Genomic DNA, 15966 nt, shown 5'->3' on the forward strand with positions numbered 1-15966 from the left:
TCTCTCTCTTCTCTCTCACGGGTAGCCTGACTCTGTCCCTCCGTTGCGAGGCAGCGGGCCCCTCCCGCATCACTCTCTCTGTCACCTGACTGCAGCTGGATCTCTCTCATCCTTACTGACGGAGCTACCAAACTCAACTGTTTCTGTCAAAGTTAACGTGTTGTGTCAGGCTTTTATACAAGCTAATGGACGTTAACATGAGAGCTGGCCTGTTACGTTACGTTACAAGGCTCGTAAACGTTGGCTGCGCTGTTTCTTACCTTGCTCTACGTTGACAGTTCCAGCTTCACCGTCACCACCTTTTTTTAAATATTTGTTTAGAAAATCTCTAAGGCCTCTATTTTCTTCTTCTCTTTTCTTTCCTTTTCCGAGCTCCGGACTTCTGCTGACCGGACATTTTGAGCGTACTGAACTTCAAATCAAGTGACAATATCAAATTTTGATCAGTGGCCAAACCATTTTATGTGTGGGGGTGGGGGGTTCTTGACCACCATTTCCAGGACAATTAGGAAGAAAACAAATAAAACGCTTTTATGTAATTCAAATATTATGCTACATATTTTTTTCCACAAATAGGCCTATTTAAAAAAAAGATTTTTAATTCTTCCATAATTTAATGAGGGCCCAGTTCTGGGCCCCCCCCCTACTGTGGGCCCGGGACAACAGACCCGTTTGTCCCCCCCTATCGGCGGGCGTGTGTGGCGTTGTTAAGCCTTCCCCAATGTTGCTTTCCTTAACCCAACCGTTGATTGTTTTCCTAAGTGTGTCACGTTGGTCACATCATGTTTTTGTTGGTTTTTGTTGTTTTTTTGTGTTACTTAAGCCTTTCTCAATGTTCTTTTCCTAAACACAACCTATTTTTTAAATATTTCTTTATTTGCACGCGTGTGATGTTCTCGCGACAGTACGGCACATTCTCGTGATATGTTTATATCCGCTTTATACAGCGTATAAACGTGGATAGCTCAAAATGGGTACAGATAACACGCCACTTGGCTTTAGGAAAGTGACGTGTATGTTTACGCTAAGTCATGATGCCACGTTGAACCACCTTTGAGTGTCAGCTGTGTCTGCCTGGTATACTCTGTGTATATGACGGCCGATTCATGGATAAAGTTATCTTTGTGACATCGATGACATTTTTCTGTATTCCTTCAGCTGACCTCAGGATGCTCGTCAGTCCGCAGCAGAAGCTTTCAGACAGGAATGCAGGTTTTGTTGTTGACTGTGAACGGGTACAGGCTGTGGAAACCAGGCCACTTATTAAGGTTAGCTATTCATCTCTTTGTCTTCTTTTGTGTCTCAGCCTTGTTCCCTCAGGCTCGGTTTACCTTTGTGTCCATTTTGGTTTTGATTTTTTAGAATAAAAGCTGGCCCCGGGACATAAAGGAAACGTCTCTGATTCCACGGGGCGACTCTGCGATGGGGTGACTTACAGCGTTTCGGAAAGGGACCGAGGGAGGGCGCGGTCTTCCCAAAACATGCCTTTTCTTGTGATGGAGAGGACGGAGAACTGGCAGGCCGCCTGCAGCTTTGTGTGTGAGCCTCCTGTTTGTTCCCTTCACTTCAGATTAACTGCTTTAAAAACAGGATTTGTGGGGCGACCTCTAGCTCACCCAGTAAAAGCGTGCGCCACATGTAGGCTTAGTCCTTTGCAGCTGCCCGGGTTCAAATCTGACCTGCGGCCCTTTGCTGCATGTCATCCCCTCTCTCACTCTTTCCCCACTTTCCTGTCTATCCACTGTCAGTATCGAATAAAGGGAAAAGCCCCAAAAATAATCTTATAAAAGACGGAATTTGTATTTTTGGGCAGTCGATGCTTCGGATTTAAGTCGTTGATAATTTAGTTCCTTGCTTGATGAATTTACTCTCATCAAGCAGCACAAAGACACACAAAAATCATCAACTACAAAACCTAAAAACACATTTTCTCATCTGTGAAACAACATGAGCCCAACAATAACATGGGTAAGAAGACATGCAGTATGCTCCATTTCAGGGCTGCAAATAATAACTGCTTGCATCAACTATTAATCTATTAGGGCTGGATCCAAATATTCGAATATCCATTAATTAGAGTTTAGATTCTCTGCCCAAACCCAAGCCCAAACTTGACCGCTGATATTTTCCGCCACTGTCCTCGGGCCGGGCCGGGCTCTCAATCAAGCATGGTGTAATGGGAAGGAAACAGGAAACATCACTGCCTCTATCTCTGCCACAGGAAGGTTTTAAAACCCCAAACACAAGCTCTGAACTGCCCGGGAGTTTGAGGAACAGCTGACTGTTTCCTCAGTCCCTCCATCTTTTTTCTTTCTCTCTTTCTCCGGGAAATGAAGCTGCCTTCAAGTGCACTCGGAAACGTCGAGATCTATAAACGATCTGATGGTTTTGTTGGTCCGAACGTGCCTAGTTCCGAAAGCTTCGAAGCACAAAAGATGATAATCGGGACAGCCCTATATAATCTATCCATTATTTTATCAATTAAAAATACTAATCATTTAGTTTATGAAATGTCACAAAACACTGAAAAATGTGCGTCCAAACCCAAACCTTTTGACGTGTCTGACCAACAGTCCAAAACAACATTCAGTTTATGATATTAAATCCTCATATTGGAGAAGCTGGAACAGGAGAATTTTTTGCATTAATTGCCTTGATAAATAATCAATTAATCGACTAAATGTGTCCGCTCCACGCTGCCTAGATTCTGCATGAAATGTATAATGTACTTTGGAAATACTGACAGTTTTAAACATTAAAAAACAATGGATACAGTACATAAATGTTAAAATCAACAAAAAGAGTGTGTGGTTTAAGGGGGAGTTACTTCCTGGACCTATTTCTTGGCAAACAACGGCCAGACTTCCCTGAATAAGAATTTAACTGATAAACACGTTAAAGTCTTGACTTTAATTTTCTCAATATCAAAGGAGATTTGTTTAAAGTCTGAGCTTCTTATCGCACATCTACACCAAAAGTGACAAAGAAAAGACAAGCAGAGAAGAAAGAGGGAGAGTGAGATGAAGAGATGGAGGAAGAGAGAGAGAGAGAGAGATAAGAAAGTAAACCCAGCTTCACTGATGTAGAAGTTCAGGAAAGTCAGATGAGATATTTAAGTGATTATGTGCCAAAACTGTAAATTTTATGGTTGTAATTAGTTTCATTAATATCATGTATCCATACGACCCCGTGAGCTGTAGTTGTTTTGTGTTGGTACAGAATAAAATCGGTGTCCTCTGATGTGAAATGTGCTAAGATAATAAAAGTAGGCTGCTCATTGTGAAGACTAGGTGCTTTCACAGTGTTAGATTACTGTATTGTTGAGCAGTTTCTTGTATCTACCCTCCTGAGACCCAGTCCATTAACTTATGTCCACTGTAGTGGACATTTGAGTTTCATTTCTCTCCTTGGAATCTTTTGTGCAAGTCTCTTAATTCCTGCTGTACTGTACAGAGGACATCCTGGGCTTTTCAGTGATGTGTTATTTGATTGGCTGGGAGGCCGGGAACCGCCTCTATCTTTCAATCCAAAATGGACAGCATAGGAACAACCACATTTTATGGAAAGATAAGAGATGAGTCAAATATTGTTTGTCTATGGTGTTGTTACCATGATAATCATATATTTTCTTGTTCATTAAGGTGTTAGGAATCATATATTGAGTTCTGATGGCAACTACATTATGTATCTATTGAAAAAATTGCCATTTTATGAATGTCAATTATAGTGGACATCAGGACTATCTTCATGTAAATAATGACTCCACATCTACCAAATTTGTCTGTTTTCGTAATCAAATGATCCTGTTGTCCACTACAGTGGACATCCTGTAAATAAATACAAATTAAAAAAATTAAATTGTAAGATGTGTTTTTTTAACCTTAAACAGGTATGGAATCACAAAAAATATGATTAGGAAAAACAAAATTTTCCTCGGTTCTCCGGAGGCTACTGTTTGTTTAGAGGATGAAAAAAATGATATTGTGCAAGTACACGGCAGAATAAAATCCCTCTTTTGTCCATTATGGAGTCCTAAATATATAGAACAAGGCAGGTAATCAAGATAAAATACATATGTTCATAAAAAAAAGTCGTGGAATAGTCTAATCACACAGGCTGAATGTTTCAGAAGGTATTTATGCCTTCAATACTTTTTTGTTCGTTTGATTATGTTAACTCATCTAATAAATAAAGCTCATTATAAAACAGTTTTAGGGTTTCTGCATATTTTTCTTAATAATGTGTAAGAGCTAACAGAGTTAAAGGCAGAGTCCATCCATCATTCTTTCTTTTCTCAGCCTTAGCAAAAGCAGTCACGTAGGTTACCACAGTTAGCTAATCACTAGTGTTGCATCGCCAGAACTTCCTCCACACAGTATTCCTGGTTGGGAGGAAAATGTGCTCTGGTTTATTGGCATTTCTTTAAACCAATCACAATCGTCGTGGGCGGTGCTAAGCTCCGGACGGAGCCACGGTGCCTCTGCTAAATAGTCTCAGGAAGGAACTTGTTTTGGTCTGAACGTTCAGAAGTAGTTTTAGTCGTACAACAGAAAACTCAGATTGGACAGATAGTCTAGCTAGCTGTCTGGATTTACCCTGCAGAGATCTGAGGAACAGTTAACCATAGTCCTCACAAATCAGCCGGAGGTTAGAACGCCAACACAAAGGAATCCCAAGGCAACAGATATTCGGCCTAAATGAGTGAAATCCGGTGGGATTTCCCGAAGTGAAACGATGTGGATATAGACTAGCTAATCAGTAACGTTATGAATAATGTGAACGCTGCCATTAATACTCACAAGAGCACCAAATGTGGATTAATAAAATATATATGAAAAGATAATGACGTATGTTTGTGATGGTTTAATTTCTTTTTCTTTCCCTGACAAGAACAAAATTCTGCAGGGAAACAAGACTGGAAAAGATAAAAAATGTAATCTACAGTATCGGCGCAACATCTTTATCAAATCAAACGAAGAACTTGATAAATAAAGAAGAGGTGTGAAAGGAAAAGATTAAAGACAGAAATCTCGTATTTTTTTAAAGGATATTGAGAGAAAAAGGAAGGGTGGAGAACGATGGAGAGATAAACAGAGAGAGCATCTCTTCTTTCTTTCTCTATAATATGTTTTTGCTGTTTCATGGTGAAGGAGGTCACTTTGCAGGCAGAAGGCCCAGTTCTTCCTCAGCGGGACAATAAAGACGCACCACCCCCCTCTGTCCCTCCCGCCCTCCCCCCTACGTCTTTGTCTGCCGGCCTGGCAGGTAACACCGAGCCTGAAAGAACTTTTGTTTTGGGCGAGGTTTATAAATGGATCAAAGCCTGTTCGATCCTGCTCATCTTCTCACAAATCCTTCTACAGACGATGCTGGGCAACTCGGACGGAGCGGTGAGTCTTTCCCAAAACGACTCAGGATTTTATTTTCAAGTCTGGCAGCAGCTCAGGTTTGCTGGGATATGAGCTTAGTTTTTCTTTTTAAAGCAGCACTTTCTGCTAAAGTAAAATCCGGAAAAAAAAGAGCAGATAGCTCTTTAAATAGGCAGTGGCAGTGACCAGCAGTGTTGGGGAAGTTACTTTTAAAAAGTAGTGTTTGCTTGTTGCTTCTTAAAAAAAGTAATCCGTTACTTTACTTAGTTACCCCCTATGGAAAGTAACTTCTTACTTTACTTGTTACTTTTACGTTACTTTTAAAAGCAGGCGTCTCTGGCAGAGACTGAAATTAATTGAACAAAAACTATCTTTTTATCAGTGAAGTGTCTGAACTCCACTGCAGACTGGATTCTCTACTCACAGAGTGACGACTGATTCATTATTAACGAGTCCAACACGGGTTGAATGCACATCGGCAGGTCATTGGCGTTATACGGTGTTATGTATTATGTTAAAAGGTGTTATGTATTATGTTATGTAGTTTATGTAATGTCTGTATCAACTTGTACCTATCGCACAGCCACGATGGTCCGTGCATTGTCGTAGACACATGCAGCCTCTTTTCTGAAAATCTCTTGCTTGCCACTGTTGCTCTGCTACCTCTGTCACATACCGTGTGGAGCTTGTGAGCGCACAGCTGAGAAGGCAGTGTGTCGCTGTCACATCTGTCCCTGGGAAAAGTAACGTTGCGCCGAATTGAAAAACACACCACACACAACACTGGTGACCAGCAACTCTCGTGTAAAATTAAAGTTGTCAAACAAAAATGGATTGTAATTTGTGATCCGGGCAGAAATGCAGATATGTGACTAAATGTAAATGATTAGTGTCTCAAATCTCGTCCGGATTTTATCAGTATGTGAGACACTTTAAATGCCACATCTCAGCCAGTCAGGTAGGATCATCTTACCTGTTTCAGATCCAAATCACTTTTGTTTTAAAGACATTTCCAGACACGAGGGTCAGTCTGCTGTTACATGTCAGAAAGATTGTGGCAGATGAAAATGACAACCGAGAACACTAGAATCTGGAGAAATCCTGAAACAAACAGATGTGTATCGGAAACATCTTGAAGTGATTTCACTCAACTGAAGTTTTTAATGATAAGAATACAGAATGAACACTCGACTGAATAATGTGTAGAGATTTTCACCCAAGTGTAATTATCTTACCTTCGTCCTCTGGGGTCCCATCATCCCCCTCTTCCTCCAGATGTTGTCGAGGCTGCTGGGACTCCTCGTCCTTTCCTCCCTCTGCTCAGCCATGCTGCTACCAACCAACACCAACACCTCCAACGAGGTTAACAGAGAGGAGGACCCCAACACCCACCACTGGAACAGCAGCTTAGAAGATAAGGAGTTTTCTGGTTCAAGTGAGTCGTCTGGCGAGATAGGTCCCCCGTGGTTACCCGCCACCCGTAACTTGCCGATGCCGGTGCCGGTGCCAATGCCAATGGACCCTGGAGGACCGTGGCTACCCGGTGGCAACATGACTGATCTCCGGGCAGGGCCCATTGACCCGGCGAAGCCCCCCACGCCTAACACGGCGATCTGTGACATGTTGTTGAACGCACCAGTTCCGCCGCCTCTCGACCAGATTCCTTTATTCTGCATCTGTTCGTACTGTAAGGGCACCGGGGGGCCCAAAGGAGACCGCGGAGACCGGGGTCCTCCAGGTATGTAGATCAATTTAAATTACCTGTCTGGTAAAAAAAAAAAAAAAAAGCACTTAATTGCTGTTTGACTCCTGTTACATCCAGATATCATACTGTTTTTTGTGATAGCTTGTCTAATTTAATACTTATTATTTATAATGCATAGCAAAAACTGTGCTTTAAGAAAGCAATATCTTCTTGTAGAAAGATTAAACCTTGTGTTTGGATAACTAATCTTGTCAAGCAGTTTGCCATAGATTAGTAAACATGGTTCAAGGCAACTAGACTTGATTGCTCTGAGGCCTAGTCCACATGCACACGGTATTTCATTCTAAAACCAAATACCATCCACACAAGCCCCGTTTAAAAAAAATCTATCCAAATGAAAATGCAAAAGCTCTTACTGTGCTACCTGGCAGCAATGGCGAATCGACCGCTCCGTAGCATTCTGACAAAAGGCCAAAACGCAGAGAAAAAGCTAAGTTTAAAAAAATACCTGTGTATTTGTGGACTGGGCCTCAGTAAGATATTGAATCTTTTTTCTGCTTTTTTCATTCCTGGCATACTCATCTCTCAAACATCTGTTGAATGAAAAAAACGAATGACTTTTGCTGCTTCAAGAATTAGACTAATCTTAAAACTAGACTCGGGTCATAGATCCATTGCAAAGGGGCACAAATGACCAGGGGGAAAGTACACATCTAAAGGTGAACCAATCTGAGTCTCTAAGAAACAACAAATAAACAAGAATGCTCTGATGCTGCAAGACAAAGATTCATGTTAGTAGAACTCATTCAGAGCGCAATATGTCATTGCAATATCAACTGGCGCAATATACATATCGTGAAAGGTTGCGACATATAAGGTATGCAGTATACTATGAGATTTTTTGTGTTAGTTGAAAGAAAATATCAGTAGAAAACTGCACTTTCAAGTGTACATGTCATTCTTTTTTAGTAGTGCCTGTCATTGTCAATTCAATATTCAATTTGTTCAATAAAAGAATGTTAGAAATTATTATTTGTTTTAAATTCAACAAGCAATTTGTTGTATTTTAAAAGAATACTGAAAGCAACAGAAAGGCAGAACTGAGTACACTAATATCTGTTAATTTATCGCAAGTAATATCGTTATGGCGATATTCAACAACGTTACCGCATATCACATATTTTCCTCATATCGTGCTGCCCTAGTAGCGAAACAAAATGCACAGATTACCGATAGGGAAGAAAACAGTGACAACAAGCTATAATATTAAATCCAAAATGTGAAGACGCTTGGGAGAAAAACCCGCTCTTGAGTCTTGTATCTTTAACCTTATGACACTACAGAATCTACTGAAAAACATGCTTTAAAAAAAATAAAGAGTTTATAATTTAGATAATGTTTTAATAAAGTTAAACATGTTTTTGTTTGTAAGCTCTAATAGTGTTAATGTTTGATCAAATTAAATCTGTTCACATGGGGGGAATTAAAAAATGTCATGACAATAGAACCACTGGTCTCTGCAGGAAAACGTGAGGACTGTAAATTAGGCAATAAATACACCAAAAACTGAGCTGAATGTAATCTTTGATCAGGTCTTCCTGGGAGTCCTGGGCCAAGAGGATTGACGGGGTTCCAGGGTCGACCAGGATTCACAGGCCGTCAGGGGATGAAGGGTGAGTTACACAAAAAGCACTCTCCGTCACGCTACTGGAAATGACAACAAACACAACACAACCTCTTGTCTTGTTGTTGCAGTTTGGGGCTGCACATCTACAGGCTAGCTTGCAATCACAGCTGTCACTTTGGAGGGCACATCACTTAATAATGTCCAATCCTGTGGACAAATACCATAATGAGTAATGATAACATGTTTCAGATGGATATCAGATTCATCCGTCCGGTGCTTGGTTAGCCTAGCTTACCTCAAAGACTGGAAGCAAGGACGAACTACTAGTCTGATTTTATAAATCTTCTTATCTGATTTAACCCTGCACAATAAATCGTTATGAAATCGCGATCTCGATTCACCCCTGTTCGCGTTTTAATTTTTAAATGACTTGACTTGTTTTAATTGTGTAAAGACATGTTCAAGGAGTTCAGATAGAGCCTTTATCATGGCCATATTTAGTTCACTGTGTTATAAGTCACTATTTTTGGTAGCCTACTGTACTTAAATGGCCAGTATGTACTTTATTTTCTTTATTCGTTGAAGCCTCTGTGTTTACAGGCTTGTGGTGATGCGCAATGTGCTATAGGTGCCAAAAAAAAAATCTATGTTTGGTAATGCCAATTTGTTTTGTTTTGTCATGGTTCAAGTGTGCAATAAACATTACACACCGTGAGAAAAAAATCGTGACAGAGAATCGTGATATCAATTCTAAGCTAAAAAATCCTGATTCATATTTTTCCCCGAATCGTGCAGGCCTAATCTGATTCTAGATTTGACAGAGAAACTATGTTGAACTGCTCTCTATAAAAATAATTGTGAATAATTCTGTGAATGTAGTAGCTTTCAATTGATTATGATATAAGAGTTAGAAAAATGAAACAATCGAGGTGAAAATTGTTGCAGTCCATGTGTCTCATTTCAGCCCATTTATCTCAGTGTAGCTGACTTGGTTCTGATCCGTTGGTAAGTATAAGACTTTGTCATTGTTGATGCTACCTCCTAGATGGCGCTACAGACAAAAAAACTAAACTATTCATGTCCTACATGATAATGGTTGCTGTGTGCGCTTCAAGGCTACATCTAAGCTACTACCTTTTCATTTTTAAGCGGCGTTTTGTGACAAAAACGATCTCCGTCCACACAAGAGTTTTAGCTCCAGCAGCAGAACAAATCTGCGTCCATATTAGCACGTCTGACAACGCATATCACATGACAACACATATCACATTCACACACACTGAGCATGCGTGTGCCGGTTGAAACAGGAAGCAGATTGTTTGACTTTACTCTGCGGTTGAAAGTCAGGGATGTATACTGTAAGTTGAAAACACAGAAAATACTGTGGCGAAAGAACAACATTTGCAAAAAGTTAAGAGCAGGGATTTATTAGCTTGGAGTGATGGCAAGTGGTAACTGTTTCTGAGAGATATGTATAAGCCTACCTAACCAATATGGGGTGCGTCCTTGTTTCCAAAGGTCTCCGATTGTGACTAAAAAGTCCAGACTAAAAAGCAACCTCAGCGTTTTCAAACCAAAACGGTGGCAGCAGTGTTTTCCAAATGTCTCCATTTTAGAGACTCAGAATTGCCTGAGTAGTGTGAACCTGAGGCGTAAAGATAGTAAGATATTCCTTTTTAAACCAAAATGTAGTAGTGTAGATGTAGCCTAAATGTTCCCTGACACCAAACAAGTATCATCTGTCTCAGATCCATCTTGAAATGGATCTTTAAAACCAGCAAATGGACTGGAACTAGAATGGTTGCTCTTCAATAAACCATTAAAGGTGCATTAGGAGTTCCTGCATGACGTCACTTCTGTTGACGTTCCAAGTAAATACCAAACAAAACAGAGCAAGCTCGCCCCAGTGTTTCTGTAACTGTCATGACTAACTGACTAACTGTCACTAACCCCCACCCCGTCCCCCAGCCATCTTGTCGGTGATTGGCTGGAATGTGGTTTATTGTATTTTGGTGCACAGCCTGTGCCCCTAATGTTTGTTTGACATTTACAACCCATGTGTTGTCTCCCGAGACCGGGCTTTTTCACGGTGTATTCAGGGGGCAGGCAGCTAGCGGATCAAGGAGAGATGCCTACAATTTGGGACAAAAATTAAATTGTGCTGAAACCATGCAGGAAGTCATAGTGCACCTTTATTTCTATTGTAATCATTTCTGTCTTTGTTGTTACAGGTGAGAAGGGAGACGTGGGGCAGATAGGGCAGGCTGGCCCTCAGGGTTTCACCGGGACGAAGGGCGAGCAAGGTTTCAAAGGTTTGTTATGATCATTCTACATTAAAAGCTCACTCTATGTAAAGGGTTATTAGTGTTACATTAACACCACTATCACCAAGACAACATCATCTGTCACGGTTTCAAAAATAAAAGTTTTATGATCTGACATCGAAGAGTTAAGGTTTGGTTGGGTTTAGGCACATAAATGACGTTGAGGAAAGATTGTGGCTTGAGTTAAGACTTTGTTAACGTTGGGGAACATTCCTGGTCATCATGGCTACAATGATAACTACTTGTTTAAGCTTAAGGGGATAATCATGTCATGGTCAAAAGAAACCAATGTTGACTGTTGGAAACGGGAAGAGAACATCTTGTCGGCTCATCCAAGAGTCATAATTTGAACGACCACAAGAAAACTTCATCATTTCAATGTAAACATATTTTGTATGTCAAAATGTAATGCAAATATTGTGCGTCTCCAGGAGAAAAAGGGGATCAAGGAATGGATGGCCCCCCAGGCTCACAAGGCCCCCAGGGAGAAACTGGCACATGCCCTGCCACCTGCCAGAGTGTCCAGGGTCCACCAGGTCTACAAGGCGTACCTGGACCAGCCGGAGCCCGGGGCCTGCCTGGGGTCCAGGGACCTATGGGACTCAAAGGTCTTACGGGCGATAAGGGTGACATGGGTAAACCGGGAGAACCCGGGAAGAACGGAACAAAGGGTGATCAAGGTGAGAAAGGGGTGTGTATGTGCAAAGATGGGGTGAACGGCACTAATGGGAGTCCAGGAGTAAGCGGGATAAAAGGGGACAAAGGTGACACTGGTGCAATGGGTGTACAGGGCCCCATTGGACCAAAAGGCAACGAAGGCCACATGGGGATCATGGGGCCACCTGGGCCCTGCTCCCCGGCCATCCAATCGGCTTTCTCTGCAGCTGTCAACCAGTCGTTTCCTGCTCCAAACTGGCCAATTGCTTTCCCTGTCATCATTACCAACCAGCAGGGGCACTTTAATTCAATCATGGGCATATACATGGCCCCCATCAACGGCACCTACGTTTTCACCTATAACCTGGCAGTTGCTACAAAGCCCCTTACAGTGGGCCTGTTTGTCAACTTCAACCCTGTAGTCAGAAACACAGAAGTATATAGCCGCTCCAGTACCAGCCAGACTATCGTCCTAAACCTCAAATCGTTTGACCGGGTGTGGCTGCAGGTGAAGAACGACCTCACCAACGGCATTTACACCGACATGGAGAGCAGCAGTACGTTTTCCGGGTATCTGCTGCACCCTGACTCCTGTGAAATGCCCTTTGGCCGTATGTTCGTGCCCGAGTATCATTATAAACCGGGCGACTTCACCTGGGAGGATCCTTCAAACAAAACCACCACCGCCCCTCCACAACATTAGGCTCTATTCAGTCAGTCAGTCGCACAGTTATAGACGAAGAATCCACACACACCCAATCAAACACTTAGGGCCCTATCTTGCACCCGGCGCAGCGCAGCACAAAGCCAGACGCAAGTGTCTTTGCTAGTTTAAGACCGACGCAGTTGTTAATTTCCCGTCCAGTGCCCGCGTCGTTTAAATAGCAAATGCACCTGCGCCCATCTTTGCTCACATGGGCGTGCTGGTCTTACAGGGAGGTGTGTTCAGGTGCATTCTGGGCGTATTGCTATCTTGAGGTAGTGGAAAGTGATTGCGCCATTGACCAATAAAAACCTGGTCTAAAGTCAATAACGCAGCATTTCATTGTTATTTTAACAGCAAATTAGTAAAATGTGCCTAGGCGTGCACACACTATGCTTGTTACACACACAGGGAAGCGCAGCAGCACACATGCAAAAGATAAAAAATAAAAATATTGCGGTGAAAATCCTCCATCATAATAGCAATGCTCCAAGGTCCAAACGCGCCTCGCTTTTAAAGTGAATAGGAGATGACACTTTGATTGGTTTATTGCATGTTATGCCCAAAACACACCTATGAATTATAGAAGACACTAAGTACAACCCTTTTGAATCATGTGCCTTTTGAACCCTAACCCTAGCAAAAGTGGATTTGGACACGCCCTAAACGCACCTGCGCCATGCGCTTCACACCGTGCACTTAGATCGTTAAAATAGGGCCCCCAGTGTATTTATAACTGCATGTTTTAAAGGAGGGGTATTCCGTCACACAGAACATTTTGATGATATATTAAACATTGACTCTCTTTCATTTGTGGACTGCATCTGGGCCGTTCTAGACATGGTCGTTGGTGGTTGAGTGTGGTAGGAGGTAAAAGGCGTGCTTAGCAAAAAAGCCAATAAGAGTGCTGTTATTACACTGCAAAAAAAAAAAAATAATAATCCCTGATGTTTCCTCTAGCTCTACCATGAGTTTGACGTTTGTGGTTTTGGGTGAAATAATTTAACAACAATTGGATGGATGTCCATGAAATATGGTTCAGACATTCATGTTCCTGTCAGGATTAATCATAATAACTTTGGCCGTCATCAGGTCAGATTTGTTTGTGTGCAGTCTGTTGTATTGGAGTTCTGGAAACCAAACAACATCTTAGAGAAACTATACGATATTTCAAGAAATTAATAAGAAATGTGATACAGGAAAATACCCCCCCTTTAAATGTTGAGATAAATTTACTCTTTTGATTCAGCATTTACTGAAATATGAAAATGCATGTAGCCTTACATGTGCCAGCTCGACAAATGCATTTAATCATGAACTTACCTTAATAAATGGCCAGACCGCTGAGCTGGTCACAGACGTTTTCAGTCGTCTGTAGTGGTTTTTACCTGCTCAAATGATAAATGTTTTAAAGCACTTTGCATCTTCAGAGAACATGTATTTTTAAGTGAGAGTTCAGCTTGCTGTAGGTTAGTTTTAGAGCCTATATACATTTTGCCTTTCCAAATGTTTATGATGCATAAAATTCGTTGCCTGAGAAAGAAATTAATTGTATTTAATTGCAACCAAAGCGGCTGCTTCAATCACGAGTCATTTTATTTCAGACAAAAGCCGAGTTTGAGAAAGAGTCAAAATCAACCTCGTTTGAAGTTCGAGGTGTGTTGTTGACAGTTTTACAGATGTCTCTTTTACAATGCTGATCTATGGTGAAAATGCGTTTTTGTAACAAGTGGACTTATTTTACATGGATCATATCTAAAAGAAAAAAAATTAAAAACAATCAAAATGCCTGAATTTTCATGACAACTAATATGTATAAAAACCTTAAAAGGAAGCTGAGATCACGAGCAGTATAGTACACCTTTAGGAGGATTTCTGGACATGTGATTGGGCAATAGAGCCAGTGATCAGACTCTGCAGAAAGGTGGCATAACAGGGATAAAAAATCCTCTTCAGCCCTCGAAGTGTTTTCAGCGACTGTGTCATTGTGTGATGAAAGCTGTGATCTATGCAATGTGGTTTTTGTCTGAAATTAAACGATAACTTTCTCTTGAGGATTTGTGTTTTACTGTTTCTTCAGCGGTTTCTTTTTTTGTGCATAATTCAGAAAACATCAGATCAGCATATTAGGTCCAATGTGTAGGAATTTCTCCCATCTAGCATTGAGATCATATATCGCAATCAACTCTCTTGCGCCACGCAGTTCAAAGTACGTATTACAGCTACTTTAGCCTTCACGCTTCAAAAAGCCGGTCTCTTGCACTTTTCAATATCCTTTTTCTTTTTCTGGGTGAAGAAGAAGAAGACTCCTGTTCCTGAAATTTGGATTTTGAATACATGTGGTCCTCCGTGTTTCCTTCTTCAACCTTGCAAGGACTGGGAAGCTATGGTCCTCAGCAGCATTAGCAGCACATGTGAGTTTATCATGTGACAGCGAAAACGCACAAGGTGGAGCAGTATGTCCTGTATGTCCCTTACCGGCTAACATATTTCAAGATGGAGCATGAATATGGAGCGTCTACCCCAGTTCATGCAAATGAAAATGTAAAATTTCAAGCCAAAAGGAATACTTGGATTTGATGGTGGTGTTAAATATTCATGAAAAAGGAAAAAAGTTTGTGAACGGGCAACACAGATTTTGATAATGAACGACTAAACACGTTACACACTGGACCTTTAAATTGAGATAAAGCTTAGTATAAGTCTGGTGATACTCAATATTTTTGACAAAACCAACTTTGAATGCATCTACAAATGTGTGGATACAACTTAAGAGGAGAAGCATTTTGGGTGCAGAGAAAAGGTCTTGGATGTTTTATTTCAACTCGTGAAAAATGCAAGCTAAAACAAAACAGTGTTTATATCTTTGTTTAGTGTAGTTGTGTATCTACACAATTCACATCTTCAGTAGGAACCAATGGGTTTGGAGATGAGAGTCACACACATGAAGTAAGAAAGTATTTAGAGACGGACTAACATGGTTGACAAATAATTCTATAGGCACCAGAATTGTGTTCTATAAATCTACGTTTTTATAACAAAGAAACATAAATAGAGCAGGTGTAAAAATGAACCTCTGTAGGTTGAAGGGATGGTTCAGATGTTTTGAAGTGTGGCTGTATGATCTACTCCATAGTCGATGTGTTAGCTAGAGTAGATGTCGGTCAGCGCACCCCCAGTTTGGAGAAGCAAGCAGGAGTACCAACAACGAAGCTAAGCTATGTCCTGCTGTGGACGGATGGGGGGCAGCATTTTAGACACCTAAAAACATCTATATTAGTTTAAGTGTACGCTATATGAAAAATATTTTCAGCGCTTTACCTTGCTGTCAGAAAGCCCTTTACAATTAGAAACTGAAGCCGTTATCTCTGCTCTCTTCAAAGCCACCAGACTCCTTTGACAAAAACAGTAATTTACCTTGCAGGCAGAACACAGGAGTTGCTTTGGTGTTTGAAGGGTTTGGAACCAACAAAACTAACAATCTAACTGACTATGAATACAACCACACTTCAAAATATACAAAGTATCACTTTATGTCAAAATTATCACATGGAACCACTAAACAAAAAGAGCAACTAATG

General features: G+C 41.1%; 2 protein-coding genes across 2 annotated transcripts; both read left to right on the plus strand.

Moving 5' to 3' along the window:
- The first annotated feature begins 970 nt into the window (after window positions 1-970).
- LOC120568531 lies at window positions 971-7115 on the plus strand. The gene is made up of 4 exons (XM_039816102.1): window positions 971-974; window positions 1159-1235; window positions 5151-5390; window positions 6645-7115. The coding sequence occupies exons 1-4, from the start codon at window positions 971-973 to the stop codon at window positions 7113-7115; spliced, it is 792 nt and encodes a 263-aa protein (XP_039672036.1).
- A 3027-nt stretch (window positions 7116-10142) lies between these two features.
- Window positions 10143-12385, plus strand: LOC120568532 (otolin-1). The gene is made up of 3 exons (XM_039816103.1): window positions 10143-10152; window positions 10933-11013; window positions 11457-12385. Exons 1-3 carry the CDS (start codon window positions 10143-10145, stop codon window positions 12383-12385), a joined length of 1020 nt encoding a protein of 339 aa, XP_039672037.1.
- The last annotated feature ends 3581 nt before the right edge of the window (window positions 12386-15966 follow it).

This window comes from Perca fluviatilis, chromosome 11, assembly GCF_010015445.1.
Source record: "Perca fluviatilis chromosome 11, GENO_Pfluv_1.0, whole genome shotgun sequence".
In the NCBI taxonomy this organism is placed as follows: Eukaryota; Metazoa; Chordata; class Actinopteri; order Perciformes; family Percidae; genus Perca; species Perca fluviatilis.